We start from the raw sequence: 26,231 nt of genomic DNA on the forward strand, positions 1-26,231 counted from the left end.
CTTCTATCCATCATTCGCTAGGGACTTAGTCCCTTGGGCTTTATCCATTGCCCTCGCGACATCAAACACCACCTTCTGGTGTTCTAGAGTGTTCGGGTGTCCCAATGATGGCTTTCTTGACAATGAGTATTTCCTTTTATGACATTGACTTACTATATCGCAACACAAGCAACTTATCCCCCGTAAAGGTATATCCAACTTCCCTATGCTATTAAGAAGTCTTGGGTAGCTACCTTCTACCCGTTTAACCAGTTATTTTGCACCTCTTGCTTAGTTGCCTCATAGTTGTCAAGTCCTACAACTCATTGCTTGGTGCTTTCACACCTCCATCATTATCTGGGTCACCACACTCCAACTGCATGCTCTGCAACTTAGGCTATGCTATTCCCATTTCCATTGGGATTCCTTTGGCAAGGGGTTCTCATGAACCCACCAACATAGCCTCAAGGTATCACCCCTTGGCACATTTGGTGTCTCCACACCATCGGCTCCACGAGCCTACCTCTATGACATTTCCCCTTCGTGTCTAAGTCTTTGCCAAGACCAACACCGCTCTTTCTTATGCCAACCGTTAGCACTGCACCATAGAGGTCACACACAACTTTATGTCAAAGTTGTTTTCTTCTGGGAACACCTTTCCCATAACTTTAGCATGGCACATTCTGCCATTGATGAGATACCCTCTGTTCTCATCCTTGGATCCTATGATCCCCCCCCATCCTTTGTGGGGTACAACACACCTCAGTCCAAATGCTTCCATCAGTCCTTTTAGGACCATCCGTTGACTCTACTTGAGTCATCCAACAGTTTTGGACTTGGTTAATCCACAGACCCGTAAGGTCCTACTTGTGAGGCACTAGCTCACTGGAATACACTTCTTGCATTCCTGTCCTACTCAAAAGGACTATTTTCACAAGTGTTACTCCGACACTTGATTTTGTTCTCTGGGGGCAACCTTTGCCCCTTAGGACTACTTGTCCATGTGATGAGAACACCAACTCATCCACTTAATACATCCCCAACTCCTTGGGTTGTTCCAGCATTTATTAGAGGTAGCCCCGGCTACCTTTTCAAGGGCTTGAGTCCTCTTCCATATTTGACCTCCCACGGTCATTACTTCTGGTCTCACATTCATGAGCACCAACCTCAACTATATGAGGAAAATCTTGTGACTCCTTTATTGCTTTGGAGTCTTTATCTTTCCCGTGATCCCAACTGTAGTTGTTTACCACAACTACATTAGCCAGTTTGCTAAGTCAAACGCTCATCTAGATCACATCCTCAACTTTTTTTTTTTTTTTTGAGGAAAACCTTGCACTGTTCCCAAGATCCCAAAGTCGTTCCATTATTGGCCCCTTTTCTATACACCACCTTGTCTACAAGTTCACACATGAACTGTAATGGAGAGCCATGTCTTCCCGACCTGCTACTCCTCAAGGATAGGCCCACTTCTCGGACCTTCCATTACCAACACCAGTGGTGATATACTTGAGCACCAATAAAAGTCGGACTAAGGAACAGCTCCGATACCAAGTTGTGAGCGACTAATTTTTCCGTTCTACTTTAGTCACTTAACCACACCTCCAACCACTTAGAGGAGTCTCATTCACAACCTCCATAAGTCCAATTTAGGACTTGGGACTTGCTAGCCCCAAGAATGGCATCCATGCCACTCCACACTTGCACCTGGTCCAAGTGCTCCACGTGTCCGGTCCCAAGACCGACACCCAAAGGTACCACTGACATCTCGGCCCGTTACGCTAAGGCCATGCCCATTCACCTTTGCTGCACTAGTGATCCAATACCATTTGCATCACCATCCCGTCTCTCCAAGACTGGGCCATCTGTCCACGAGTGGTCATCCTGGATCCACTCCTTAGCATCCTTAGGATGCCCACAGACCTGGGGAATCGCCTTCCCGAAAGTTCCTTTGTCAGTTCCTACCAAGTCCCTTTCTGCCCCTAGCCGTGTTTGCCAACACTGCCACTGGATCGAGGCCCACAGGCCCGACCACTAAGTCCCATGGTCCTCTGGGACTTCTTCACCACACGACTGTGTCCTTGGTCACTACCCCAGAGGACTGCTCCTCTTCCTTTCCACAGTCTAGGCCTTTGGGACAACATTTCGGAACACCGTGGCCTTACGCGAGCCACCTGGGTACTCTCCCCGCCTTTCGCCTTTAGGTGCTCTAGCCATGGGCTTAGAGCGAGGTTCCGTTGAGCCACGCCTGGTATCCAAGTAGGTAGTGCCACCCACACTTGGACTGGGAGCATCGGCCAGTCGATCTCCCGGGGGAACTAGAGCCGGCTCTTGAACACTTCACCAAGCTACCCCGCTTGTCGGTCCGTATTCACTCTAGTCTTGGACTTCCCAGTGGTCAGTTCATCACCCAACACTGGGTCTGGCCTTCCTGGGCCAAACTAGCCTTTCCTGGCCAAACTGGCTCCACTGCAGTCCTCCCCCTACTATACTTTTGGAGCTCACCAAACCCCCCAGGGTCTGGGAGACGAACGCTTTGGGCTTTCACCCTCTCAGGCTCCGGACTCGGACTCGGACTCGGACTCGGACTCGGACTCGGACTCGGACTCGGACTCGGACTTGGATTCGGACTCGGACTCGGGCTCGGGCTCGGTCTCGGCCTCGGCCTCGGTCTCGGTCTCGGTCCCGATCTCGGTCTCGGTCTCGGTCTCGGTCTCGGTCCCGGTCTCGGTCTCGACTTCGGACTCCATCTCGGACTCCATCTCGGACTCCATCTCGGACTCCATCTCGGACTCCATCTCGGGTCCATCTCGGGTCCATCTCGGACTCCATCTTGGACTCCATCTCGGGTCCATCTCGGACTCCATCTCGGACTCCATTTCGGGTCCATCTCGGGTCCACCTCGGACTCCATCTCGGACTCCATCTCGGACTCCATCTCGGGTCCATCTCGGACTCCACCTCGGACTCCAACTCGGGTCCATCTCGGGTCCACCTCGGACTCCACTTCGGACTCTATCTCGGGTCCATCTCGGGTCCACCTCGGACTCCACTTCGGACTCCATCTCGAACTCCATCTCGGGTCCATCTCGGACTCCACTTCGGACTTCAACTCGGGTCCATCTCGGACTCCACTTCGGACTCCAACTCGGGTCCATCTCGGACTCCAACTCGGGTCCATCTCGGACTCCAACTCGAGTCCATCTCGGACACTCCCACGTGTCATGTGTTGGTCCTTTTGGGTCCCTTTTTGGAGCCTCACTTCGTGCTCGTTCCTCGAGCCCTTCTTTGGGAGTTCCACTCCCGCTCTTGACTTTTCAAGTCGGAGCTTTTGGTCCAACCGTGTTACGCTCGTTTGGCTCTCGCTTCAGCCACTACCACGTGGCACCCTTTCCGGCTCCACTTTGGGGGCTAGGGATTTTGTGTCTCACACGGTGGGGGCTTTGGTTTGTACTTGGGAACTACCTGAGGGACTGATTCCACTTCGGTCTGTTCGACCTTGTCTGGTTTTGCCTCAGTCTCTGCCGAAGGGTCCGCACCTTCTGCGCTGTCAGCATCCGCAGTCTTTCGCTTTTTCTTCCGCTTCTCATCACGCTTCAGCTTGCGTACGAGTTTTTCTTCCGCTTCTCATCACGCTTCAGCTTGTGTACGAGAGTCTCTAGCAGGGCATTGGTCTGTGCCAATTGTCCTTCTAGAACGTCCAATCGAGCCTTGGATGACCAAACCTCACCACCAGACTCCTGTTTGGAAGTTGCCTCACTGGAGTCCTCCTCATGCAAGGATTCCTCATCCATAGCCTCTTGTTCGACCGGAGGCTCCAGCTCTGGAGGAGGTTCCGTCTCTGCCTGGGTTCGCTTACGTCCTGCCCTTGCCATCTCCCAGCAATCCGCCTTTATCCTTCGCTAGAACTGAGGAAGAGGCTCTGATACCAAATGTAAGCTCCTAAATTTGGACTTCCCGGGAGGTCACCCAGCCCAGTACTACTCAAACTCAAGGATGCTTAACTCCAACTATCCCAAAACCCTTAACCGATTGGAAAAGGGGGTGCACTCTTGTTCATGGGCCCTTTCCCTCTATATTTGAACCCTATGGATCGTCTCTCAAGTCGTTCCCTTTGGTTGCTTACAATCCACCACGCTTCCCTGCAAGTTCACGCCCTCGTGAACGGAAGCTGAGAGCCGCAGCTCTCCCGAGAGCCCCGCTCTCTTGACACCCTACCCCTCGAGTCGAGCCCAGCGGGAGCAAACTGGACCAGCCAGATGTCAATCAATATGTGGTGTGATTCCCTTAGCCAACCAGCAGAGTCGGACCCGAGACCGCTCCGATACCAAATTGTAAGCCACAAATTTTTCCTTTCCAATTTGCCAGCTTACCTCGTCTATCCGACCAACTCTGCCTTGGCTTGTGCTAAATTCCCTCGCCAAGGTTCCCGCCTATGGTACCAGCTCCTACTTGGTCCTACTTGGTTTCAGCTACTCACTGCACGAGCAACAGAGTGTTAGCCATCCATCTACGGATTCCCAAATCTCTCCCAATCCCCCTCCCTGGGTTAGACTGGACTTAAGGTTCGGCTACACTCCCCGCAGGCACAAGCAGCCAAGCACACCAAGCCTCCAGATTCCTAACACCCCTTGGTATCACAAGACTTGATCATGGGACCCTCTAAATCCCAAGTCTTGGGTGCAGCACTTGCTTCGGGACGTTGGGGCGAAACACCGTGGCCTAACGGCCCGATATAAGTACCTCTACCCCCCCACTTCCATCCCGAAGGGAAGGCCCAAGCCCCTAGGGAGGGCGAGGACCAATGAGCCACAAGGTACTCAAGTGGGGCACCACTCCACATGAGCCAGGAGCACTGCAGTCGGTTTCCCTTTCGGGAGTGGGAGCTGCTCTTGAGCACTTCCCTGGGTGGCCCCTCCGGCATAACTCAAGCCCATGCTCACTCCCACCCAAGGCCCCTCGATCCCAGTCTCAACCTCAAGTCAGTTTGGAAGCACCATTGGAGAGTTCCTTCAAGACTGGTTTCTGGGCCTCACTATCCCTACTATACTTTTGGAACCCCCCTGCAGCCCCCCCCCCCGGGAGACGCACGCTTTGGGATTTCACCCCTTGACCCGTATTAGTATTTTAGTATTTGGACTTAGTCTCTGGCTCGATCTCGGACCCGATTTCGGATCCGACTTCGGATTCAGTCTCGGACTCGATCTCGGACCCGATCTCGGACCCGACCTCGGACTTGACCTCGGACTCGGTCTCGGACCCGATTTCGGATCTTGGACTCCGTCTCGAACTCGGTCTCGAACTCGGACTTGAACTCGGTCCCCGAGTCAGTCTCGGACTCGATTCCGGACTCTATCTCGAACTCGGTCCTAAAGTCGGTCTTGGACTCGATCTTCGACTTGGTCCCATCCGATGAACTCTTTGTCATTTTGGTCATGCTTTTGGGGTTCCTTTAGCCTACGACACCTCGGCGAGTTGGTTCTTTACAGTATTCACCGTGGGACTGCGGTCCTTCCTCTTGTGTGAAGTATCCATAGATGAAGGTATCCACCGTGGGACTACGGTGCGGGTGGATAACTAGTTGCCTCACATGGAATAGCTAATCTATACAATGGAAGGATTAGTAGATTGAGTCCGGAAATGGAGATGTTGGTTATGAGGACATTGATATATTTAACTAAGGGCTCTTTCATTAAGGAATTGCCCATTTTCCAGTTGGCTTAAAGGGAAAGAGATAAGGTGCACTACAAATAAGCACCATCTACAAATCAATCAGTACCTCCTCTTAATGTTCTTCTAGATCCTAATTTATCATCCAGAGAATCTTAATTGCCTTTCATCCTTCCAGAAAAAGGGGATGATATGAGGTAAGTGCATAATTATTATATTGTATATTAATATTAGTGTAATAGGAATTTAATAGCTATTAGATTGGTTTTAATTTAGAAACTTGCTCCTATATATAAGCTAGAGTTTTGGGGCTAATTGAATATGCATATTCCATTTTTATATTCCTATAATTTTTTATGTTAAAATTATTTTAAAATTTTTAATATTACCTAAATTATATTTCATAAAAATATAAAATATTTTAATATTATATTTTTAGACTACTTTTGGTTCCATTTAATGAACACTTACTAAAGAACATGTTACAAAAAGTAACATATTATATACATTATATTGTAATATATTTAATAAAGGATAGCCAAAGTCTATTCTATTTTATTTGCTAAGCTGGGTCTAGCAAAGTCAAAGAGCATCTCCTCTCAGTTAGGTAAGATCTATGCTACATTATAATGATCATTAATAGTAAGATAATTATTATATTTATGAAGTGTAAGATTAATTTAAAGTAAAGTGTTCTTCTTAGTATGTCATTGTCTTTTTACGTCTACTTCTAAAGCAAGGTTGCATGCATTATTGATACATCAAATGATAATTGCAATTCATACTATCAGTGATCCTATTTATGAATGAAAGCAAATAAATGTTTCATATGACACTTGATATTTCTAATCCTGGTAGACTAAAAATGTTTTCTTGCCATGAATACAAATAAGGATACAAATGAAAAGAAGAAGGAACATATTATATAGAGCAAGGTAATTGACTTAAAATATCAATAAAACATGAGATAAGATCTTTAGGCTCACTTAGTTTAGTTAATATTGTCTTCTCATTAACAATAGCACTTGATTGGCATGATAAAGACCTATCTAACTTGGGAGGTGTGGCATGGGAGAGACATCTTCCTCCCCACCTTAATAGCTTACTCAACTTGCTTTGTAAACTTAATATAACAAGAATAAATCTTGAGAAGATGTCTCACATCATAGTTAAATTCACTAAATGAAAACTTAAAACCATAATTATTATTAATACTGAATAATTAAAAATATTATAGATTTTCTAAGGTAAATAGAGAATATAATAATAAGTCTTTCTCAAGAGTAGATAAAGTTTTGTACTATAGTAATAACATAATAAGTAGATCAACTCAGGGGTGGTTGAGAGGCTAAAAACTTTGCTAAAGTGTATACGCTTCAAGAGTATCCTAAAATTCTAATGCCAAAACTAACTCCAAAAACGTAAAAATAAAGTAAGGTACAATTCAAGTATATATATGGTGTAACACCAACACTAATTAGGATGGTAATGAAGCAACATAACAAGTTGTGAAGCCAAACAATGAGAAGAATAAAATAATAGAGTGTGGAGCCAAACTAAACCAACAAAAGAAATGAAAATTTATTTATTTATTTTATTTTAAAGATAACTAATGAATTTATTAGAACTAGGAAGAGATAAAAGCTCATTAGAAGGAGGTAAGTCTTCATCAGGAGGAGATAAAAGATCTGATGAAAGTGATAGAATTTTCCTAGTACTTGGACAAAGATTAGTGTCCATATTGGGATCATTCTTGCAAATTTCATCAAAACATGCAATCTTACCTTTACATTCATCATGTGAATTACATGATTCTTCACATGTTTTTAATGGTGCACTCATTAAAGCTGATGCAAAGAATGAAATTAAAATGGTAGATTAAAGATTTTTTCTTGCCATATATACTAATAAGAATGTAAATGAAAAGAAGAAGTAATACAATAGATAGAGTAAAATACCTGACTTAAATACTACTAAAATATCAATAAAATATAAGATATTCAACAATGTTTATATTTTGTCCTTATTAATATGATACGCACAAAGTAATCAAAAACAAAAGAACATCTAACACAAATAATGTACTCTGCAATTGCACTATGCCATTTATCCCCCTCTTTACTCACTTTGTGAGGAAATTGTGCTTGATACTTAAAATAATCTCTATAAGGTCAGTCCACTCCACTTTGCTTTAACTATGACAAAGCCTAGAAATATATATACTATGCTAGTATACATTTGGTGACCTCCATTTGGCCACATTTGTCCTGGACAAATCCAAGATCTTTAGTGTCCACTCTTTATGGCGCCTTTTTATACTTCAGCCAAGGATGGTCAAAATCACATACATAGATGTAAGTCTCAAACATGGCAAGTTGCATGCTATACATGCATGGAGTCCATGGCTGGAACTCAAAAATAAACAAATGCCTTGCCATTTACTTGATCACTACTGCAAGCAAGCTGACAAGTTCTTGAGAAAACCACTAGCCTGGAAGAGTCAAGGATGAGTGCTCCTTGGCAGAAGGTGACAATATATAATAGAAATTTAGTACTTTAACTTTGCAATCATTTGGTTCTCCATCATTGATACTCTTGACACTATCTTTGTTCCTCTTTCTTGATCTAAATATGCTGGCAGTAGTGACTTTTGAAGTCTAGGCATGATATGAAAGTTGGAAAGTAAGAATCGGTTGAAGGAAATTAAGGAATGCAGCTTTCCAAAAGCATCTTCATGCAAAACAATATGTGGTCACCTTGTAAAACAACCATCACATATATGTGAACAAATACTTAGCTAAAAGTATGAAAAATATTAGCAAAGACGCATCATATGATAATGTAGGTTGAAAATATGGAAGCTCTAGTGATCTGCCAAAAGAAACACTTTATTATTTTGAAAAGCGAAAGAAAACCTTGATATGTTTATTTATTGTGTTGGCTGCATGCAAGTGTGTGATTCTAGCACAGTACCAGGACTATAAAAAAGTGATGATACTGCTCACAAGTTGGAGAAGAAAGTGTTTTTAAAGGTAATATTGCCTCAAATGTGTTAAAGTTTTTACGAGGATTCATCAATGATTTTGTGGTGGTAGGCTGGAACAATTAAGGTGACTTAAATCTACTAACGAGTCATACTCTAAACCCAGTGGTCTCATGTTTAGTAGAGGGAGCTGTGAGATTTTGTATAAACAGTTTATGAAATGAAATGACGTATTTTCATAGGTGGTTTTTTTTAGAAGAGTTGGGCTTTTGCAACGGAATAAAATGCAAACTTTCCTTTTCAATGTTTAGACTTAACAGCTTGTGAATTAGCTATGGATGTGAGGACAAAGGATGCATTGAATTTGTGGTTTTGCTACCCGCTCCTAGTGTCCCAGATTTGGGTCTCCTGTGATTTCTACTTGATTGGCAAACAGAGAGAAGCTAGCGAACTTTCTCACATAACACGTCTTTCCACCACCACCACTTCCCTGATCTTGGCTTTGATCAGCTTCAGGACCATGGGTGCTGGGATCACCAGCTTGAAGAACCCGTGCATGTACCACTATCATGTCAACATTTCATCCCCTGCAGATGAAATATTGGTCCTTCAATTGAGCAATAACACTCTTCATGGGAAATTATCTCCAGAATCCCCGCACAAGTGATTGAGGTTAGAGCAAACAATCTCACGGGAAGAATTCCCCCATCCCTTGGATTCACAGGAAAACGGCTTGCAAAACCTGCTCTTCTGAGCCTTAAGATCGTATTTAGAAACACACTATCGTCCTCACAATTGCCATTGTTCACTGCGACCGCTAGCTGCTACTCAAAAGTTTTAAATCCGCAATTAAACAATAGCCACTTTAACCCTAAACCCCGCTTAGGGAAGGCAATGAGCGGCGATAAGCTCTTGAGAATGGATGACGCATTAGAGGCAGTTGACAAGTGGGTAAATCAGGGCTATGTTGTAGATGAGAAGAAGATCACGGCGTTGATAATGTATCTCACAGAAGGCCCTGGTAAGCTCCAGCCACAGGAGTACCGCACTGAGAAGCCAAAGCCAACCCTGATGGCAATTGCAGCTACATGGTGGAAGCAGCAGAAATGGAAAGGGAAATTGGAGTTTCAGAAAGAGTTTCAGAAAGAGTTTCAGAAGGGGGAGTTCGAGTTTCAGAAAGAGTTTCAGAGACGGAAATTGGAGTTTGAGAAAGAGTTATTGGAGTTAAAGAAAGGGCAATTCGAGTTGAAGAAAGCGGAGTTGGAGTTTAAGAAAAGAATGGAAAAAGAAGAAGAGGAGAGGAGGATATTAGTAACAGTCATAAAAAATGCTCATACCATTTCTGACATGGAGAAGTTCTCTGACAGTGAAGCTGCTGACTTCCACAAGCTTGTACTGGATAAGTGGAATCCTTTGCATCAACTCCTGCGTGGCAATATTGATTTACATGCAATACGGTGGAGATCGTTTCTGCCCAAGCCACTCGGTATGTTTATTTGTTTATTATTTGTTTTGTTTAAAACTTTGTTTCCACACTTGCATTAGAATTTCATAGGAGCCAAACCACATTTGGAAGTAGATATGTGCTCGACAAACTCAACCAAGAGGGAATCCAAAAAAGCTGGGACCAAATCAAAAGAGATGTTTATGCAGACTATAAGGGAAGAGGCTTTGAACATTTACAAGTTTCATATCTGGAAGCTACGGAGCCTGATCAGCTTGGTACTGTTTTCGTTTCTTCTTTCTTCTTTGTTACAAATCCTTGTCCTTGAATGCAGGGAAGAGCATGTATGCCTGTGATGAGACTTACGCAGAGGTCAGAGTCAAACACTACGCTGCCTATGGCGTTTGTTTTGCAGCGCTGTTGGAAAGTATCTTTCGGGTCCTTGACAAAGACAAAGGTCTGCCTACAATTTCGGTGAAGGTTCTGGCCCCAGTTCACACATCAAACGGGAAGCTAGAGGTTGAAGTCGAAAGGTCGAGTTTGAGGTGCAGGTTCCTAATAGAGATGAAGAATCTGAAGCGGCAGGGTGATGACATTCAGGAGGAGACGAGGGCGAAGAAAAACAGGGTGTCGTCGTCTGACCAGAAAAGCGACGAAAGTGAGGAGAACAAAAGCATAAGCAAGAAAAATCAGCCTATTGTTCTCAGCAACAATAATCAGAGTGAGCCTCTACAAAAGGCTCGAGGCCAAATTGGCGAAGTTCACGTGGAAAGGCAGTTTCAGCAGGTTCAGAGCGGGTTTGTCAACGGCATGCATGTTACAATCGTCCACCGGACTGACTCCACCAAATCCGAAGATCATTTCAGCGCCAGCCGGATACTGAAAGTCATGGAGAGTAGCGACATAAAGATAGGAGAGGCCAGGAGTTTAGATATGGATTCAAGGGGGGTCGATCAAATCCTCAAAGAGCTAGTTATTGCTCTGATTAAAGCCGGGTTCCTGCCACAGACTCTGCTTCAAGGTGATGTTAGTGGTGCTGCCGGGTTGAGAGCAGAGAGAATGGAAGTAAGTGTTGATGAAGAACAGCTAGTTAAACCGGTTAAGGCTGAGGCAGCTGAGATAGAGCACCGGTATCTATTCCCCGTGACAATCCATGGATCGGGATTGAAAGCCTGGATTAAAGCGGCAACAGTAGGTGACCAGTACAAGCAGGTTCAGCGAGAGCTTTTAATTCGTCAGTATCTGTGTCCAGAGGACTCTGTGAAGGCGAGGGCAGTAGTCTGGAGAGGGGTTCCTGCGTTACTCTTGGAAGATGCGGGACAGAAAATCAACACAGACACGATGACGCCTGAGGACGTTTTCAATATGACAAAGGCCATTTATATGGTACTTTCTCATGTGTATGGTGAGCATGGGATTTTGCACAATGATGTTGCACCCCGCAACATCTGCCGAGACGAAAAGGGACGTTACCGACTTATTGACTGGGGATTGGCAAGCCGGCTTCCCGATATTGATCATCCCACAAATATACCTGATTGGCTTTATTCAGGTACTTAACTTTTTTTCTGGAGTTTGGTAACTGATTGTTCTTTATGCAGGTTCTTGCTTTTTCTCTGGAAGTCAAACTCCAAGAATCCATTCCGATTTAGAAAGCCTGGTGTATGTGGCACTTGACTGTCTCCATGTACCATTGCCATGGGGAAATGCAGCCAATGGTTCTGATGTTATTAAGATCCGCAGAAGATTCCGGAGCAACTTGAACTCCTCAGTGTTGAATGCTTTGTATCGACCACTGCTCAAAGCATGGTTAGAGCTAGAGATCTGAATACCGCATGATTAAAATAAAAACGTGATGCCATTTCAAGCCAGTCTTTGTTACTCACACAAAAACATGTTTATGTCTTTATTGTTATGTAAAAGCTTCGGTTGCAGTTCTATTGACGGCTGCTACTTGTTAATCTTATTTTGTAAAAAAAAAACATTCAAAAGTCTGGAACTTTCATATATTTATGGAATCAGTGTATTCGAACTATGTATTTGAATCATTTCTACTAGCTTTACACTTATTTATCTTTGATATGTTAAGAACTACCAAATGCATGACCCATTCAAACACAATTATTTGGTTATAAAATATTCTATGAGGGTTGATCATTTATAATTAATAATTTGATTTAAATCAATAAATAAATTTTCTTGTTTACGTTTTAATACTGTCAGAGAACTTCTCAATATTATGATTTCTATTCTTCGTTGGTTTCCATTCTTTGCTTCAAAGTCATATCCTCCAAAATTCAATTTCTGCTGCTTCCATTTCTGTTGCAAATGCCATCAGGGTTCGCTTTGGCTTCTCAGTGCTCTAGGGGTGCAGTACTCCTCTTACTAGGGCCTTCTGTGACATACATCGCCAATGCCGTGATCTACAACATTGATCTACCCACTTGTTAATTGCCTCTAGTGCGTATCCCTTGGTCCAACTGCACCAACTCGTAGTTTGATTTCTGGACTTATACTAAAACACAAAATCATCGATCAACACATAATCATCCTCGTGTGTGTCGTCGTCCCTGATTTTCGTCACCTTCTCCTGAGTGCCCCAGATTTGGGTCACCTTTTCATAGCCCTGAGCTTTATACTTGTTGGCAAACAGAGCGAAGCTAGGGACCTCGTCCACTTTCTCGTGCACGTAACACGTCTTTTCGACCACCGCCGCTTCCCTGATCTTGGCTTTGATCAGCGTCGCAACCATGCCCATTCCATACGGCGCCCGTATCACCAGCTTGAAGAACCCCTGCGCGTAGTGCGCCCTCACCACTATCATGTCGCGGGGGGCCGTGTACTGCAACACTTCATCCCAGGACGGGTAGTAAAACCACACGTCCAAATAGTCGACCTCCTCGAGCTTCCCAGGGAAATCCAACGCGTCCTTTGTAAGAGCGTCCTTAAAAGCCGTCCTCGCATCCATAGCTAATTCACAGGGTTAAGTCTCGCACGCTTTATACACGTGGGAAAAGGAAGCCTAGCCTTTTAGACTTTATAAGAATACCTTTTCCATAGTATGATCGTTTTCCATAGTTTGCCGACCCTGCTATCTCTGCGTCAAGAACACCTAATAGATGAGCCAGAGAAGGCTGCGCACAACATTAAGATAGCACGGCACGTACCCAAAGAGACAATCTCGTGACCCAACCAGGGAACCCCGTGACAGGTCCAGCTAATGTTTTTGTGTCTGTTTCTTCCAGAGCTCCCCTCTGTGCAAGATTAAGACGCGGCCAAGTGAGAAACCATGAGAGCTTTAAAAGTGAGCCTTCCCTTCGAGTGAGGCCCATCGTCTTGCTATGCCTCCCGTGGATTGGGCATACTTGTGGGGTACCAAAGGAGAGAGTGGATTTGGATCTCGCTCAACAGCACAAGACGTGACCGAGGGCATTGATCTGTCCAGCCGCACTGCCATCGTCACAGGTTAGAATGCAGCACGAAATATGAAAACGTTTAATGGATGCTTGCCTTCCCTTGAGGTGCTACATCTGGAATTGGCTTGGAAACGGCGAGAGTGCTGGCGATGCGAGGAGCTCACGTCGTTATTCCGGCGAGAACTTTGAAGGCTGCCGAACAAGCAAAGTCAGCAATTATCAGTGAACTTCCGGATGCGAAAGTAAGCACCGGAGAGCTGGATCTCGGCTCGTTCGCTTCTATACGCACCTTTGTCGACGAGTTCAAATCTCTGAACGCTCCACTAAATATTCTCATGTAAGCTTTCATCGTACACCTTCTCTTCTTGTTGTGACATGCTTGCACTGTGAAGAAACAATGCCGGGGTAATCTGCCGAGGCCTGCAGCTATCTGAAGAAAAGATGGAGTTACAGTTCGCAATAAACCATCTCGGTCAGATAGAATACAAACGTATCAAAAAAACTAACTAGCACGCATTCACCCAGGCCATTTCCTGCTGACAAAGCTGCTCCTGGACACGATGATCCGGACATCTGAAGAGACCGGGATTGAAGGAAGAATTGTGAATATTTCTTCAAACGCACATGCCATTTTAACAGACAGCACAGACTTTCAAAAACTAAACACTGAAAACAGGTAAAAGCATCAGAAGCCGACCAAATGTCTTGATCTTGTTGGTTTACCAGGATGTCAAATTGGCACCCAACTCTTTATGCTGGTTCAAAGCTCGCAAACATTCTACACGTAAAAGAACTCTCAAGGCAGCTCAAGGTAATAAACGCACTATATGCCCCTCACTACGTTTCTTATCAAGATTGCTTAGGAAAGAAGAGCCAACATTACCGCAAACGCACTACATCCCGGCGTAGTCCACACCCAAATCTTTCGCAATCTTCGGCCTGCAATACGTAAGCTTCCTTGAATTAGCACCACAAGAGAAACTAATCAAACCAGACTGCTGTTCAGAGTCGTATATATCTATCTGCTCCTTACTTATGAGGCCAGTACCCCAAGTATGACCGAAATCTTCTTTTCCCAGTCTGCTCATATCGTTCTTTTCGTGATCACAGGGAGCAGCTACGACTTGCTATGTTGCAACTCATTCCAGGGTTAACGGAATCTCAGGGCGATATTTCGAGGATTGCAACGAAGCTACCTGCAGTCCACTTGCAAACGACATGGCACTTGCAAAAGAGCTCTGGAACTTTAGTGAGAGTTTTATTGAAGCTAGAAATAAAAACTGACCGAACGGGAATGCCTCCATACTGCGTACTTACTAAAACCCACCGAATAGCCACGTCAGAATAGCAAGAACCGCAATGATGACTATAATGTTCAGAAAGTAGTTCGTCTTCAAAGGCTGGTCTGGACTTCCACCAAGCCCAAGGTATTCAGCACGGATTTTCTGCTTCATGGAATCAGAGAGCTCTTTCTGCAAACAACAGATGATGGTCAGTGCATACAGCCAAGTAAGAAAAGGCACCTTCGGAGTTGAGTATTCGGCAGCAACGAACTTTTGAGGAGCAGCCTCAAGCGTAATGCCCTGCAGTGAGAGTATTGTAATGTCTTTCAAAACCTAGATCATTTACCTCGGGTGGATCGAATTTAGCACCTAGCTCACTAAGCTTGGCATGAGCTTCTGCGTAGTCTTTGAAGAAAGTTTCTTGATCCTCTGCATACTTTTCAGCATACACCTGCGTCCAACTTTATAAACTCAGACCGTTTTCATGAAGTAGAAACTGAACTGCGAAGCACATTCCGCACCTTAAAGCTGGGATCCTCAAAGAGAGCCGCATCCGTTGGCAGTACAAGTAATTCTGCATCTCGTTTCTCTTTTACTTCCTACACCTCCGAGAGGATTATTGTGATCAGAGTATTAAAAACCAAGGTAAAGGCATACCCTGAAATAGGAGTTGTCAAACTTCAGCCAATGTACGGTCCATGACTGCCCGCCAGGTAGTCCTGGACCATCTTTCTGCATAAAATGATTCACTGTTTAGTAAGAACACGTCGTAGATGCTACATTACTGTATATTTGGTTTCATCTTTGCCCCATCCACTTCTATTCGGCCGAGCCCTGCCGAGTGTGTGAGCACCCGATAAAGCAACAATTTCCTGTTCAACATGTAAACAACTAAAGTTCTCTATCTATGATCTATGTACCTTGTCGTTAAACCCCATTCTGTAAAATACCTTCCGAAGATGTTCGGCAGGACTTGGAGCTCCAGCATCTAAAGAAAAAGATCAAATGTAAAAACGCACAGTTGTTAGAAAGAATTTTACGAACCAGGAAGCATTCCTTCTTCCGGACATTCTTCTGGAGTAGTCGTATCCACTCTTCCGTATCGCATCGGTATTTTAGGACCTCCCGCTAGCTGCAATAACTTGAATAACAGCATGTTTCATAAACGGGGGTTACCTCTATCGCAGTGACGCTCGCAAGTTGGAACAAATCTGCATAGCTTATCGCAGGGAATTTATCTTTGATAGGATCCAGAAGTTTCAGTGCGCCTTGGAGGCCTGACAATACATTCACCCAGTTCAAAAGTAAGTTGAAATGAACAAGGCAGTACCGGCATTGGCAGCGTGACCCATCTCCTTCGTAAATCGTACACTCCCATTTGCGCCACCGCATTTTGGCCACTCTTTGATATCTTTGTTATAAGTTCCTGCGTCATGCCACCCCAAGCGAATCTACAAACGAAACCAAAGAAGGTGACAATGAAATTTCTCGAAGAAACTTTACCAGGATTGGATTACTATACGTATTCTGGACGAGCTCCTTCACCGCCAATTTGGCTTCTTCGAGATCATTCGCTGATAGCTTGACGGACGTCGAAGAACTGTTACTGATCACTAGTGCTCTCCGCCGAAGTTTTCTTGGAGCAATCGTTGCTACTTTCTGCACCACTCTACACTGAGAGGCAGAAGAAACGAAGAAAAATCTTACCGCCACAGCAGATGACTGAAAGAAATTCGACTTAAATTCTCGCTTGACAGCCGCATTCTTCTTGCTGGGCGCGACTCCGGCTCGCACATCCCAAGCTGGAACTCTAGCGTCAGCTAAAGATAGAGCCATTCCTCCAATGTATTGCACGGAGAAATCCACTGACTGACACGCTTCTAGATGAATCGACCCTAAGATCGAGCTAATGCACGATTCTTACCAAAGAAATCTGCCGGCTTAGGCAGCGCGATCATCCAACGCCCTAAGAAAACGCGATGAATCTCCCAAGAAATCCAAATGCGGCCACATTACCGTCGGAAGATCGGCGTTCCCCATCGCCTCCGGATAAACCCTAGGCCTGGAAGGAAGAAAGGAACTAAATTTCATTAAGATCGCAAGCAAAAACGTACATCGAAAAGAACAACTCGATCGATCGATCGTTCTCGCTCGTCAGGTCGCGTAGTAGCGGCAGCGCTGCCTCTGGTACCTCTCGTCCGCGCGCGCGCCTTTCTCCACGAACATATCCATTGCCTCCAGCGCGTCGCCAAGAAGACTCGACAGCTCGAACACATTCCGCTGAGCCTTGGTCGCCATTGCCGCCCACCGCTGGACGTGGAGCCATCGCTCCATCCCCCAGGCTTCCTCGCGGTACATCGATCGCGCATTGGGGCAGGACTCGATCATCGGCGACTTCTCTGCTGTCTTCGGCGGCGCCACCACCGCTGGAACGCGCGCGTGGATTCTCCTCGCCTCAGCCAGCCTCCCGATGCATCGATAGCAAGGGGCTTTCTCATCCTGATCGAAATCCTCGACGCGCCTGATCGAAATATCGCGTCCCGGCCTCCTGAAAGCCTCTGGCGACGGCTGGAAACACTCGCTGCCCTCGAAATCCATGCTCCTCGGGAGATCGGAGTACTCCGAATGAGGTGGAGAAGGAGGAGGAGGAGGAGGAGGAGGACGGGGAGATGGAGGAGGAGAAGGCGGAGGAGACGTTTTCCCGTCGAGAATGTTCATGCATTTCTCCCCCCATGATTCTTCTTCTTTCGGCGGCGAGATGTCCGGAAAGTAGAATTCTGGCGCTGGCAGACATCGAATCGGAGGCGGTGGACACGAGAAGGTCTCGCAATCCATCGCCAAGAACCCTAGAACACAACAAGCAATCCCCGGCTAAAAAACGAAGCATATACTCCATTCAAACAAAGAATATCCTGATTCCAAAATATACTTCGGGTTTAAAATTTTACTCTTTCGCTTGGCACATACAATCTTCACAGCGCGGGTGCCTGTAAACGCTTCTCGCTGTTGGTCTCGTGTGGACCTTTCTGTTCTCTCGGATTGTCTTCCTCACTCTCTCCCGAAATTCTCCCCACTGGATCGACGAGTTCTTCGCGAAAAGACTCACCAAGCGCTTCTTGTTTGGCCGGATGATCGGCAGTCTCCCACCTCCAAAATACATTCTATAGCCACTCACCAGAGAAGCCAATTGACTCCCGGAGTCCGTCATTGCAAACACATCCGCTGCTGTGCAGGCTATAAAATCTAGAGCGGCTAACTGTGGAAGCAAACACGACGATCAACAAAACTCTGGAGCACTCCGAAAAGAAAAGTACAAAAGAAACGAACCTGTGATGAATGATTCGCAAAAGGCGAGAGTTCCTTCTCGGACAATAAATCTTCTTTCGTCACCAGGTTCGGATATAAAGTAGACAATGGAGTCAGTCTGGATTGGCCACCGTAGATTTGAGCACCTGCTAGAAAAACACGAGTCCCTCGCTTGAAGCCGAGAGCGGCAAGAATTAAAGCTCCTTCCTCGGGAGACAAGGGACACTGGCCCAGCTCTCTCAGAGTACTCGCTAGCTCCCTGCCATGGACGCTTAGAACAGAGAGGAAAGGCCGAGTTATGATATGTCTTACGTTTCATTATGATACTTCGCCATCATTGGGAAGTGAACGTCCCTGTAGGCTTGAAGCTCGAGCTTTTCCGGTTCTCCTCCACCAAAGTCACACATGGAATAGGCAACCATGTCAATCTCGAACCTTAAATGCAATGCGAGATATCTCGTCACTGATGGAACTTGTCCGGGAAAGTTTTGATGTATTCTCTGTACCAGCAAGTCCCCAGCAGCTTGTATTTCTGGCCTAAATCTCAAAGCATGAAAGTTGCATCTGCACCTCAACCTCTAGATACAAGAAATGAGTGAACTACTGAAACGAAACACACAGAGAGAGAGAGAGAGAGAGAGAGAGAGAGAGAGAGAAGCAAAGAAAGCCTTACCTGTATCTCAAAAGGAATGGGATCGAATGATAATCTATTTCCGAAGCCGGAAAAATAAACAACTCGGTTCCTCAGTAGAATCGGTAGGACTCGCTGAATGTAAAAACCTGGCTTGGACTCCTTCATCACGTCTAATTCCGATAACTGTGTTGAGGCAAAGTTAGATGAACACAAACCGGAAGAAACTCTATAATGCAACAACTCTATAAACCTGTGAGATGCAGATGTACTTACAAAGAGAATGCAGTGCTTACAAAGCTGCCAATTGCTTGCAAATCCAGGGACTGCATTTCGATCGGTAGGCTCTTGACTATGTACACGTCTTCTCTCAGATAATTAACGAAGTACTCCTCCTGATAAATGTCTCCAAACTGACTGAAAGAAACAAGAAACAGAAAACACTCAGCGAGGTGACACTACAACAGAAAGGATTTCCCAGTTACCTTTCATCCTGCCAGACGTTGCTCAGCATAAAGCTCGGAAGCACCAGCGTAGCATTTAAGAGACGCGAGATGGCAACCGCATTGCATATCTGAGTACAAAAAAGATGTTTAGAGAGTTGACGTTGGAAGAATGAAACCAAGCCTACTGCAACACGCTGTTGATTGAGACCACCGTTCGCATTGATTAGAATGTATCCCGTGCTGTTCTCGGGTGCCGGCGGCACTGTATACACGATTGTTTAGTCTGTGAAAAAGAAAACAGTAAGCGAGAAAGAGAGAAAGAGAGGAACTTACGAGTGTGGTTTTCTCTACGAACATTAGCGCAAGGTTTCCACGCAGAAGCTGGTTCTGTCCAGAGATCGTGAGGCTCACTCCTGGAATCGGCCTAAAGTTGCGAGGCAAGTAAAAATGTAAGCGTCGGGAGGAAAGTCTTCTACCTCTGCGAGAGAATGAGCCGCCAGTGCAAGAAGACGGTCGTACATTACATTGCTTCTCTTCTCCTGCCAGTGTAGAGGAATCGCATTGGAGGAGAGGATCGATCTACACAAAAGCCTACCTTGAAAAATCGCGATTGCGACTCGAAATCAGTCACTCCAGCCGACAGTGGAACCTCCGAGCTCGAAAGAATCCACCAATCAAGCAAGAAATACACCGCCGCGAAGATCGAGCACAGCAGCATGCTCCGACTGATTCCAATCCTCCTTTTCGATCGCTTCATCAATCCCGAGTGCTGCGCCATTCCCAGGAGTCCATACGAACCCTAAACTCCAAGATTTAGGGCAGGTCTTAAAGGTATCTTTTTGGTTCCAAATAGTTGCTTTGGCATCTCCATTTGAATAGAGTACATGTCAGGGCCAAGACATCCTATAAGACTTAGGGCGGCACAAACACAAGTTGGCCACTCTTGAATGTCTGCTGTTACTATTGAAGGCTAAAAAAATATCAAGATAGCCTCACTTTTTCTCTTTTCTTCTTTTCTTTATTTCCTTATTTCTAAATTTTTAAAGCTAAAGTACTTCTTTCTCCCTCATCTTTGTTCCTTTGTCCTCCAAACTATATTCCAAAGAGAACGGTGGAGATGTCTCCATACGTTGTTCCGTACTCTATTCCCCTGGATATCCTCTGCCGTATCAAACTAGACACACTCACACGATATATATATGCTGTGCGCCTCTGTGCCTGTTTGCAGTGCCAGCAGCGTCGTATTCGTAGCATATCGATTGTTTCGCCAAAGATTGGCTCTCTTCCATGCTTGCCTGGTGGCCTCTGTGGATGATATCAATTGGTTTACAGACTAGCGATGCGAGGAATAGAAGCTAATCGATTGATCGGGAGGTATTGAAAGGTAGAAAGGAAGAGGAGGACCTCGCGTAAGAAAGAATGGGGTCTGCCATTAGCCAAGTTCTTCGCGGGAATGGCGAAAGTGGCTATGGATTCCATACGAGCGCCGAGGACATAACTCAAGGCTTGGATCTCTCGCCCACGACAGCCATTGTCACAGGTGATCTTAAGAGATGTTTCCATTGTTTTCTCTCGCGCAACTTCTAAGATATGATATCTGGCCAATTCTTTTTGGTTGATTGATTGATCTGTCTGTTTAATACTTTGCTCCATCCATCTCTATCAGGTGCTACGTCGGGAATTGGATTGGAGACAGCCAAAGCTCTGGCCATGCGCGGAGCCCGCGTGATACTCGCGGCGCGCAACATCAAGGCCGCGGAGAGCGTCAAGGAATCCATCCTGGAGAACAAGCCCGACGCGCGAATTGAGATCCTGGAGCTCGATTTGAGCTCGCTCGCCTCCGTCCGCCGCGCCGCAGAGGATTTCCACGCTCGCAACCTCCCGCTCCACATCCTCATGTGAGACTCTAAGATTTTCCACAAACACCTTTGACAAATCTTCTTCTTGCTTGACACCAACTTATAATCCCGGATCCGCTCGAGAAGAAACAATGCAGGAGCCCTGGTTCCAAGGTTCATGCGGTCAGAGGATGGAATCGAACTCCAATTTGCCACAAATCACTTGGGTAAACACCTCTCAAACACCCCAAAAGTTGTCTTAAGTTTGCATGACGCACACACACACTCCCTCTTCGAAGTTTCACCATGATCATACGGTGACACCCCGAGCGTACGTACGAGCGTACGGCAGGAGATCCTCACAAGAATTCTATGCACCCACACCTTTTCTCCAGCAGGCAAACAATTTAGTACGCGCGCACTCCGACCAAAAGACCCGTGGGTCTGGGCTGATACCTAGGTGTGAGGCTTTCACCGCACGGTAAAAAAAGTCAATACCACCGCCAGTGGAAAACCGGCATTTACCGCGGGGGAGGTAAACAAAGATAGAGATGGATAGATATGTATAAATACACACCTGCAGTATCTAGCTGGCGCTAGGAAGGACCACGATGCATGTTATATACGGAATTATTCCCGGTGCTGATTCCTCTGTCTTGTCTTTTCCAGGGCATTTCTTGCTCACAAAGCTGTTGCTGGACAAGATGGTCGAAACATCGCGGGACTCGAGGATGGAGGGTCGGATCGTTAATGTGGCTTCGCAGTGCTATAGGATTGCCAGGGATGGCATCGAGTTTGATAAGCTAAACGATCCAGCAAGGTAGTTTTTCTATGCGATAGTTCTAAATGAGGGATTCACTATGATTTTTGCCAGCTTTTCTACAACGTACCCACTCGGCTATGGAATCTCCAAGCTCGCCAACATCTTGCATGCAAAAGAGCTGGCGAGGCGGCTCAAGGTATCCAAAGCCGTGGTTATGTCTAAGCTTTGATTATTTAGCCGCGTGTTTAGGAGCGCGGCGCTAACGTCACAGCAAATGCAGTCCATCCAGGAGTCATCCACACCAACATCGTACGGATAGCCCCCGAGTACATCTCATGTAAGATCACAAAAATGATCATGTCTCACGATTCCGTACGCCTTGAACTAACACAGACATTATCTCGAGCATATTCTCCAAGCAATTCGAATTCAGCAAATCCCCCTCACAGGCAAGTTGGTTAGTGCGTTTTACTTTTTGGTTGGATTGTTTTAATAACGATTGGCATTATGCTTGCTGAAGGGGGCCGCGACTACGTGCTACGTTGCCACTCATCCGGGGGTGAGTGGAGTCTCCGGAAAGTATTTCGTGGATTGCAACAAGGCCGAGTGCGTTTCGTACGCAAACGACATGAAGTTGGCCCAGCGGCTATGGCAATTCAGTGAAAAGTGGACGAGTCCCGCCGGGGACGGCACGGATTGATTGGTCATTACGCGGATTGACGGTGGATCTGGCGTTTCACCCCTTGAATACGCAATGTAGGTAGCTGCTGTGCAATCTTTACAAGCTCACCAACAAAAACTATGTAACTATTCAAAGGAAAGCCCTTTTCTAGGTCAAGATTGGAATTCCTCCGCCAACTTTTGGCTTTGAAGTGACCAAACAAATTCGACGAGCAGCGCGTCGCTGTCTTGACACGACCATGGCCCAACTGCCGTACCCGTCGTACACAATATGGTTTTCGGACCACGCATTGCCCCATGACGTGGCACGATTTTCGTCCAATGATAGATTACCCCCCGCATCTGAGGCGTCGATTGCTCGCGGCGAGATGTGCGGCCGCGATCGCGTCTCTCTTCCAGTGAAGCTGCGAAGATTTTGAGAGGGAAAGGCTTTCCCCTCTTTCTGACGGAGCCCTGGAAAGCGCAGCTATGGCGTCTCGGAGCTCTCATTTCTTTATGGCTTGCTCTGCGCGCTCTGGGGCAATGCGGCAGCGGCAGCGTCTCTTCTTTCCTCTGGCGCTTTGAAGAGCGCTCGCGTGGATTTTGCTGCAGGGGCGGGCTCTCTTGGCTTTCTCTGGATCGGTCGATGCTTCATTCCTGGCGCCTGCGCGCCTGGAAATCTCGCAGCCTTGGCGTTTCCGGCCGATAATCTAGGGAATGCAGGTTCCAAGGATGCCGATTACCGCAGGAAATCATGGTTAGGGTCATGAGGATCTGGGATGGAGCGTGGATTATGCTGAGCACCCTTGTCTTTGTCCTGGTGTCCAGCTTATACGGTGGATTTTGCCTCACGAGCGCGAATCAGGGTACGTTTGTTTGTGGATTTTTTGATTCAATGGTGTCGATGATCGCGTCTTGCCGCAGCATCGGCTCTGTCGGCCTTCAGGCAGAGCATATCGAGCGATCCTCGGGGTGCTCTAAGCGGATGGAGCGCGGACCATGGTTCTTTGTGCCAGTGGCGAGGCGTGACTTGCTCATCCGATGGCCGGGTGATAAAATTGTAAGTGTTCTCGACAGGCTGGAGTTTCCAAGGACTAAGTGGTGTGTCTAACAGGGAACTGGTGAATTTGTCGCTTCAAGGGAAAATTTCCCCCGAGCTATCAAGGCTAGAGTTTCTGAAGAAAATGTGAGATTTTGATCTTTTAATTTGGACGATGACTGAGATAACGTTTCGTTTTTAGTGACTTGAGAGGAAACGAGCTGTCTGAATCAATTCCGAAGGAGCTCTGGGTTCTGAAGAGACTGTTTCACTTGGATTTGAGCGGAAATAATCTATCTGGCACTATTCCTCCAAACGTTGGCAATCTTGTGAACTTGCGTACGCTGTAAGTGATGTTCACTTCTTACTATTTGTTCTTGGCTCATTTTGGGGTTTGATCTGAAGGAATCTTGGGAAAAACCATTTTCAAGGAAGTCTGCCGACGCAATTTGGGAAGCTAGTCAGGCTAAGGCATTTGCGCCTGGACCATAATCACTTCACCGGATTCATTCCAGGACGTGCTTTTTGTAACCTGAAAAGCCTTCAAACGCTTGATGTGTCGGAGAATTCTTTTGTTACTGAATGTTTTCCAAGGTAAGCATGTAAGCAAAAACTTGGTCTGTAACATCATTGTGGTTGTGCGTAGTGCTACTGTAGGGGACTGTCTACATTTGTCAGAACGTCTAATCAGCAAGCACATTTGTGGTAAGACTTACGAGCTTCACAGCTGATGGTCACACTTGCATAATGACATCGCAGAACGTCCTCATCGCTTTCTGCAAAGCAGGCTGAAGAACAACGCAACGAGAGTTAACGGTGTTCACAGCTCCCACGATCACCACGTCAAACTTCGTCATTATAGTCATCACCACAAAGGCTTCCAAACGTTGGCCGTGCTACTATCAGTATTTTCAGCTGTTGTGTTCGTCTTTCTTATGGTAGGTGTTTTTCTCTACAAACGGAAAACTGTAGCGGTCAGCCCATGGAAGGCTGGTATGAGTGGACATCTACAGAAGGTCTTTGTAACGGGTTAGTGGCGTTTGCAGTGTGATTTCTATCTAACACCGTCGTTTTCTTTGTTTACAGATGTCCCGTCTCTAACTTGGGCAGAGCTCCAGGCAGCATGCGAAGACTTCAGCAACATAATTGGGTCGTCTCCGGATACTGTTGTTTTCAAAGGAACACTTTCAAACGGAACAGAAGTGGCCGTCACGAGTATTAGAATCTCAGCAGCAAGCTGGACAGCAAGCTCCGAAATATTTTTTCGTCGTAAGGTGCACCTGACATCTCGTCATCACTGTATATTGTACTAATGTCGTCATGTTTGCTTGCAGATCGAGGCACTTGCGCGTATGAAGCACACGCATTTGGTGAACTTGCTGGGATACTGTGCCGAGGAAGAACCTTTCGCACGGATGCTTTTGTTTGAGTATGTTCCAAACGGAACTTTGTCCGAACATCTTCACAGTAAGCAAAGTTTTTCTATTGGTTTATTTCAGTAGCTAACGACACATATCCAGATGTGGACTCGGATCATCTGGATTGGACGACGCGAATGAGGATCGTGATGGGAGCGGCATACGGGCTGGAGTACATGCACCACGAACTTGTGCCGCCTGCTAGCCACTCAAACTTCGATTCTTTTGCAATTTATCTCACGGAGGACTACGCTGCAAAGGTACGAATTGTCTCTATTTCCTCTTTTGCGCTTGTCATGTAGTGATTCGTTCTTTCGATGCAGCTGGCCGACTTTGGAATCTCCAAGCTCGCTGTGATCAAAAGTGACCGAAGGAAATCTTTTAGCAACAGCATCGGATACGATGACTTCGAAGGCTCCGACCGCCACGCACCAGACTTCGAGAGCAACGTTTTAAGCTTTGGCATGTTCCTGCTGGAGGTAGTGACCGGACGGCTACCCTACTCCGAGAAGGAGGGCTCTCTCATGGAATGGGTAAGAAACTCTTTAATTCTCTCTCTCTCTCTCTCTCATGGAATGGGTAAGAAACTCTTTAATTTTCTCTCTCTCTCTCTCTCTCATGGAATGGGTAAGAAACTCTTTAATTCTCTCTTTCTCTCTCTCTCGATCTGGCATAGTTAGTTTTCTCTCCTCATTTTCTCTCTCGATCTAACGTTCTCTCTGAAATCATTTCTTTCTTTCTCTTCTTTTCTCTCGATCTAGCATAGTCTAGTTTTCTCTCTTCTCATTTTCTAGTTCTCTCCTTGCTATGAAGATCTAACCTCTTGATCTAGTAGTCTAGTTTTCTCTCTTCTTACTTTCTAGTTTCTCTCTTTCCTGGCTAGCCTCTCGATCTATCTTAGTTTAGTTTTCTCTCTTCATTTCTTAGTTTCTCGCTTCCTTGCTATGAAGATCTTCTAACCTCTTGCTTGCAGGCTCTAGAGTTCTTGAGTTCTCCTGAGACTCTCGGCTACATCGTGGATTCGTCGCTCAAATCCTTCGATCTAAAGCAGCTGCTGGTTGTCTGCGATGTGATCCGGCTGTGCATTCATCCCGACTCGAGCAAAAGGCCGACAATGAAGACGGTGGCGTCGATACTCTCCAAAGGATTAAACATCTCCCCCGAGGCGGCGCAACCAAAATGCTCACCACTCCTTTGGGCGGAGCTCGAAATTCTCTCCAACTAGAGTCCTCTTCTAAGCTTTTCTCATTCTTCTTCTTTTTTGGTCAGCTGTGTATAAACTTCAGTGCGGTTATCCCTTAATCTTTCCCTTTATAGTGAAGACTTGCTTCCAAAGCTCCAAGATTAGGGTTTGTA

At 45.9% G+C, this 26,231-nt stretch overlaps 7 protein-coding genes and 1 long non-coding RNA gene across 10 annotated transcripts; 4 read left to right on the forward strand and 4 right to left on the reverse strand.

The window, feature by feature from the left end:
- Positions 1–8,965: 8,965 nt before the first annotated feature.
- On the forward strand, positions 8,966–11,930 carry LOC9634023. The gene is made up of 5 exons (XM_002966256.2): positions 8,966–9,183; positions 9,282–10,117; positions 10,177–10,353; positions 10,410–11,627; positions 11,677–11,930. Exons 1-5 carry the CDS (start codon positions 8,966–8,968, stop codon positions 11,901–11,903), a joined length of 2,676 nt encoding a protein of 891 aa, XP_002966302.2. The 3' UTR covers positions 11,904–11,930.
- Positions 11,931–12,556: 626 nt separating this feature from the next.
- On the reverse strand, positions 12,557–13,351 carry LOC112345093. 2 transcript variants are annotated; one of them, XM_024671123.1, is made up of 3 exons: positions 13,243–13,351; positions 13,125–13,172; positions 12,557–13,045 (listed from the first exon to the last, which is right to left on the reverse strand). In XM_024671123.1, exon 3 carries the CDS (start codon positions 13,041–13,043, stop codon positions 12,591–12,593), a length of 453 nt encoding a protein of 150 aa, XP_024526891.1. In that variant the 5' UTR covers positions 13,044–13,045; positions 13,125–13,172; positions 13,243–13,351; the 3' UTR covers positions 12,557–12,590. The 2 variants fall into 2 exon arrangements, with proteins under 2 accessions (XP_024526891.1, XP_024526892.1); XM_024671124.1 differs by having other exon boundaries at positions 13,125–13,187; positions 13,243–13,338.
- A 38-nt stretch (positions 13,352–13,389) lies between these two features.
- Positions 13,390–14,794, forward strand: LOC9652486 (short-chain dehydrogenase TIC 32, chloroplastic). Of its 2 annotated transcripts, none has more exons than XM_002966257.2 (8): positions 13,390–13,540; positions 13,597–13,828; positions 13,884–13,963; positions 14,017–14,167; positions 14,218–14,302; positions 14,355–14,439; positions 14,498–14,544; positions 14,602–14,794. In XM_002966257.2, the coding sequence occupies exons 1-8, from the start codon at positions 13,417–13,419 to the stop codon at positions 14,773–14,775; spliced, it is 978 nt and encodes a 325-aa protein (XP_002966303.1). In that variant the 5' UTR covers positions 13,390–13,416; the 3' UTR covers positions 14,776–14,794. The 2 variants fall into 2 exon arrangements, with proteins under 2 accessions (XP_002966303.1, XP_024526890.1); XM_024671122.1 differs by having other exon boundaries at positions 14,360–14,439; positions 14,602–14,725.
- On the reverse strand, positions 13,923–14,441 carry LOC112345094. The gene is made up of 2 exons (XR_002991946.1): positions 14,375–14,441; positions 13,923–14,064 (listed from the first exon to the last, which is right to left on the reverse strand). It is a non-coding gene; the product is annotated as an uncharacterized LOC112345094 (long non-coding RNA).
- LOC9652487 (probable L-ascorbate peroxidase 6, chloroplastic/mitochondrial) lies at positions 14,726–16,823 on the reverse strand. Its single transcript, XM_024671120.1, has 14 exons — positions 16,791–16,823; positions 16,699–16,740; positions 16,482–16,576; positions 16,278–16,433; positions 16,105–16,225; positions 15,951–16,051; positions 15,819–15,906; positions 15,695–15,762; positions 15,560–15,646; positions 15,432–15,506; positions 15,296–15,373; positions 15,121–15,225; positions 15,015–15,074; positions 14,726–14,963 (listed from the first exon to the last, which is right to left on the reverse strand). Exons 2-14 carry the CDS (start codon positions 16,730–16,732, stop codon positions 14,808–14,810), a joined length of 1,224 nt encoding a protein of 407 aa, XP_024526888.1. The 5' UTR covers positions 16,733–16,740; positions 16,791–16,823; the 3' UTR covers positions 14,726–14,807.
- An 846-nt stretch (positions 16,824–17,669) lies between these two features.
- On the reverse strand, positions 17,670–19,959 carry LOC9634024 (O-fucosyltransferase 15). The gene is made up of 10 exons (XM_002966624.2): positions 19,753–19,959; positions 19,634–19,696; positions 19,491–19,581; positions 19,343–19,419; positions 19,197–19,285; positions 19,008–19,128; positions 18,754–18,897; positions 18,393–18,658; positions 18,102–18,339; positions 17,670–18,030 (listed from the first exon to the last, which is right to left on the reverse strand). The coding sequence occupies exons 1-10, from the start codon at positions 19,933–19,935 to the stop codon at positions 17,719–17,721; spliced, it is 1,584 nt and encodes a 527-aa protein (XP_002966670.2). The 5' UTR covers positions 19,936–19,959; the 3' UTR covers positions 17,670–17,718.
- A 466-nt stretch (positions 19,960–20,425) lies between these two features.
- On the forward strand, positions 20,426–22,596 carry LOC9634025 (short-chain dehydrogenase TIC 32, chloroplastic). Its single transcript, XM_024671121.1, has 8 exons — positions 20,426–20,697; positions 20,824–21,055; positions 21,143–21,222; positions 21,665–21,815; positions 21,870–21,954; positions 22,008–22,095; positions 22,152–22,207; positions 22,279–22,596. Exons 1-8 carry the CDS (start codon positions 20,577–20,579, stop codon positions 22,456–22,458), a joined length of 993 nt encoding a protein of 330 aa, XP_024526889.1. The 5' UTR covers positions 20,426–20,576; the 3' UTR covers positions 22,459–22,596.
- Positions 22,597–22,803: 207 nt separating this feature from the next.
- LOC9652489 (protein MALE DISCOVERER 2) lies at positions 22,804–26,210 on the forward strand. Its single transcript, XM_024671132.1, has 12 exons — positions 22,804–23,284; positions 23,343–23,478; positions 23,533–23,604; positions 23,660–23,803; positions 23,863–24,051; positions 24,104–24,162; positions 24,217–24,486; positions 24,544–24,731; positions 24,792–24,924; positions 24,978–25,135; positions 25,199–25,408; positions 25,849–26,210. The coding sequence occupies exons 1-12, from the start codon at positions 23,173–23,175 to the stop codon at positions 26,098–26,100; spliced, it is 1,923 nt and encodes a 640-aa protein (XP_024526900.1). The 5' UTR covers positions 22,804–23,172; the 3' UTR covers positions 26,101–26,210.
- Positions 26,211–26,231: the final 21 nt, after the last annotated feature.

This window comes from Selaginella moellendorffii, unplaced genomic scaffold (assembly GCF_000143415.4).
Source record: "Selaginella moellendorffii unplaced genomic scaffold, v1.0 SELMOscaffold_7, whole genome shotgun sequence".
Taxonomy (NCBI): Eukaryota; Viridiplantae; Streptophyta; class Lycopodiopsida; order Selaginellales; family Selaginellaceae; genus Selaginella; species Selaginella moellendorffii.

Excerpts from the sequence above, each read along its gene's own strand:
- LOC9652486 (XM_002966257.2), top strand. The coding sequence starts at position 13,417 with ATGCCTCCCGTGGATTGGGCATACTTGTGGGGTACCAAAGGAGAGAGT. Across the intron at positions 13,964-14,016 it reads GTTCGCAATAAACCATCTCG|GCCATTTCCTGCTGACAAAG; the intron begins GTCAGATAGAAT and ends GCATTCACCCAG. Across the intron at positions 14,303-14,354 it reads AACTCTCAAGGCAGCTCAAG|GAAAGAAGAGCCAACATTAC; the intron begins GTAATAAACGCA and ends AAGATTGCTTAG.
- LOC9634024 (XM_002966624.2), bottom strand. The coding sequence starts at position 19,935 with ATGGCGCAGCACTCGGGATTGATGAAGCGATCGAAAAGGAGGATTGGA. Across the intron at positions 19,697-19,752 it reads CGCAATCGCGATTTTTCAAG|GAGAAGAGAAGCAATGTAAT; the intron begins GTAGGCTTTTGT and ends CTACACTGGCAG. Across the intron at positions 19,420-19,490 it reads TCGTAGAGAAAACCACACTC|TGCCGCCGGCACCCGAGAAC; the intron begins GTAAGTTCCTCT and ends TCGTGTATACAG.
- LOC9634023 (XM_002966256.2), top strand. The coding sequence starts at position 8,966 with ATGGATGTGAGGACAAAGGATGCATTGAATTTGTGGTTTTGCTACCCG. Across the intron at positions 9,184-9,281 it reads ATCACCAGCTTGAAGAACCC|AATCCCCGCACAAGTGATTG; the intron begins GTGCATGTACCA and ends AATTATCTCCAG. Across the intron at positions 10,118-10,176 it reads GTTTCTGCCCAAGCCACTCG|AATTTCATAGGAGCCAAACC; the intron begins GTATGTTTATTT and ends CACTTGCATTAG.
- LOC9652487 (XM_024671120.1), bottom strand. The coding sequence starts at position 16,732 with ATGATCGCGCTGCCTAAGCCGGCAGATTTCTTTG. Across the intron at positions 16,434-16,481 it reads TTCAGTCATCTGCTGTGGCG|AAAGTAGCAACGATTGCTCC; the intron begins GTAAGATTTTTC and ends AGAGTGGTGCAG. Across the intron at positions 15,374-15,431 it reads TTGACAACTCCTATTTCAGG|GAAGTAAAAGAGAAACGAGA; the intron begins GTATGCCTTTAC and ends TCGGAGGTGTAG.
- LOC9634025 (XM_024671121.1), top strand. The coding sequence starts at position 20,577 with ATGGGGTCTGCCATTAGCCAAGTTCTTCGCGGGAATGGCGAAAGTGGC. Across the intron at positions 20,698-20,823 it reads CACGACAGCCATTGTCACAG|GTGCTACGTCGGGAATTGGA; the intron begins GTGATCTTAAGA and ends CATCTCTATCAG. Across the intron at positions 21,955-22,007 it reads AGCTGGCGAGGCGGCTCAAG|GAGCGCGGCGCTAACGTCAC; the intron begins GTATCCAAAGCC and ends CCGCGTGTTTAG.
- LOC9652489 (XM_024671132.1), top strand. The coding sequence starts at position 23,173 with ATGGTTAGGGTCATGAGGATCTGGGATGGAGCGTGGATTATGCTGAGC. Across the intron at positions 23,479-23,532 it reads GATGGCCGGGTGATAAAATT|GGAACTGGTGAATTTGTCGC; the intron begins GTAAGTGTTCTC and ends TGTGTCTAACAG. Across the intron at positions 25,136-25,198 it reads CGGAGGACTACGCTGCAAAG|CTGGCCGACTTTGGAATCTC; the intron begins GTACGAATTGTC and ends CTTTCGATGCAG.
- LOC112345093 (XM_024671123.1), bottom strand. The coding sequence starts at position 13,043 with ATGGATGCGAGGACGGCTTTTAAGGACGCTCTTACAAAGGACGCGTTG.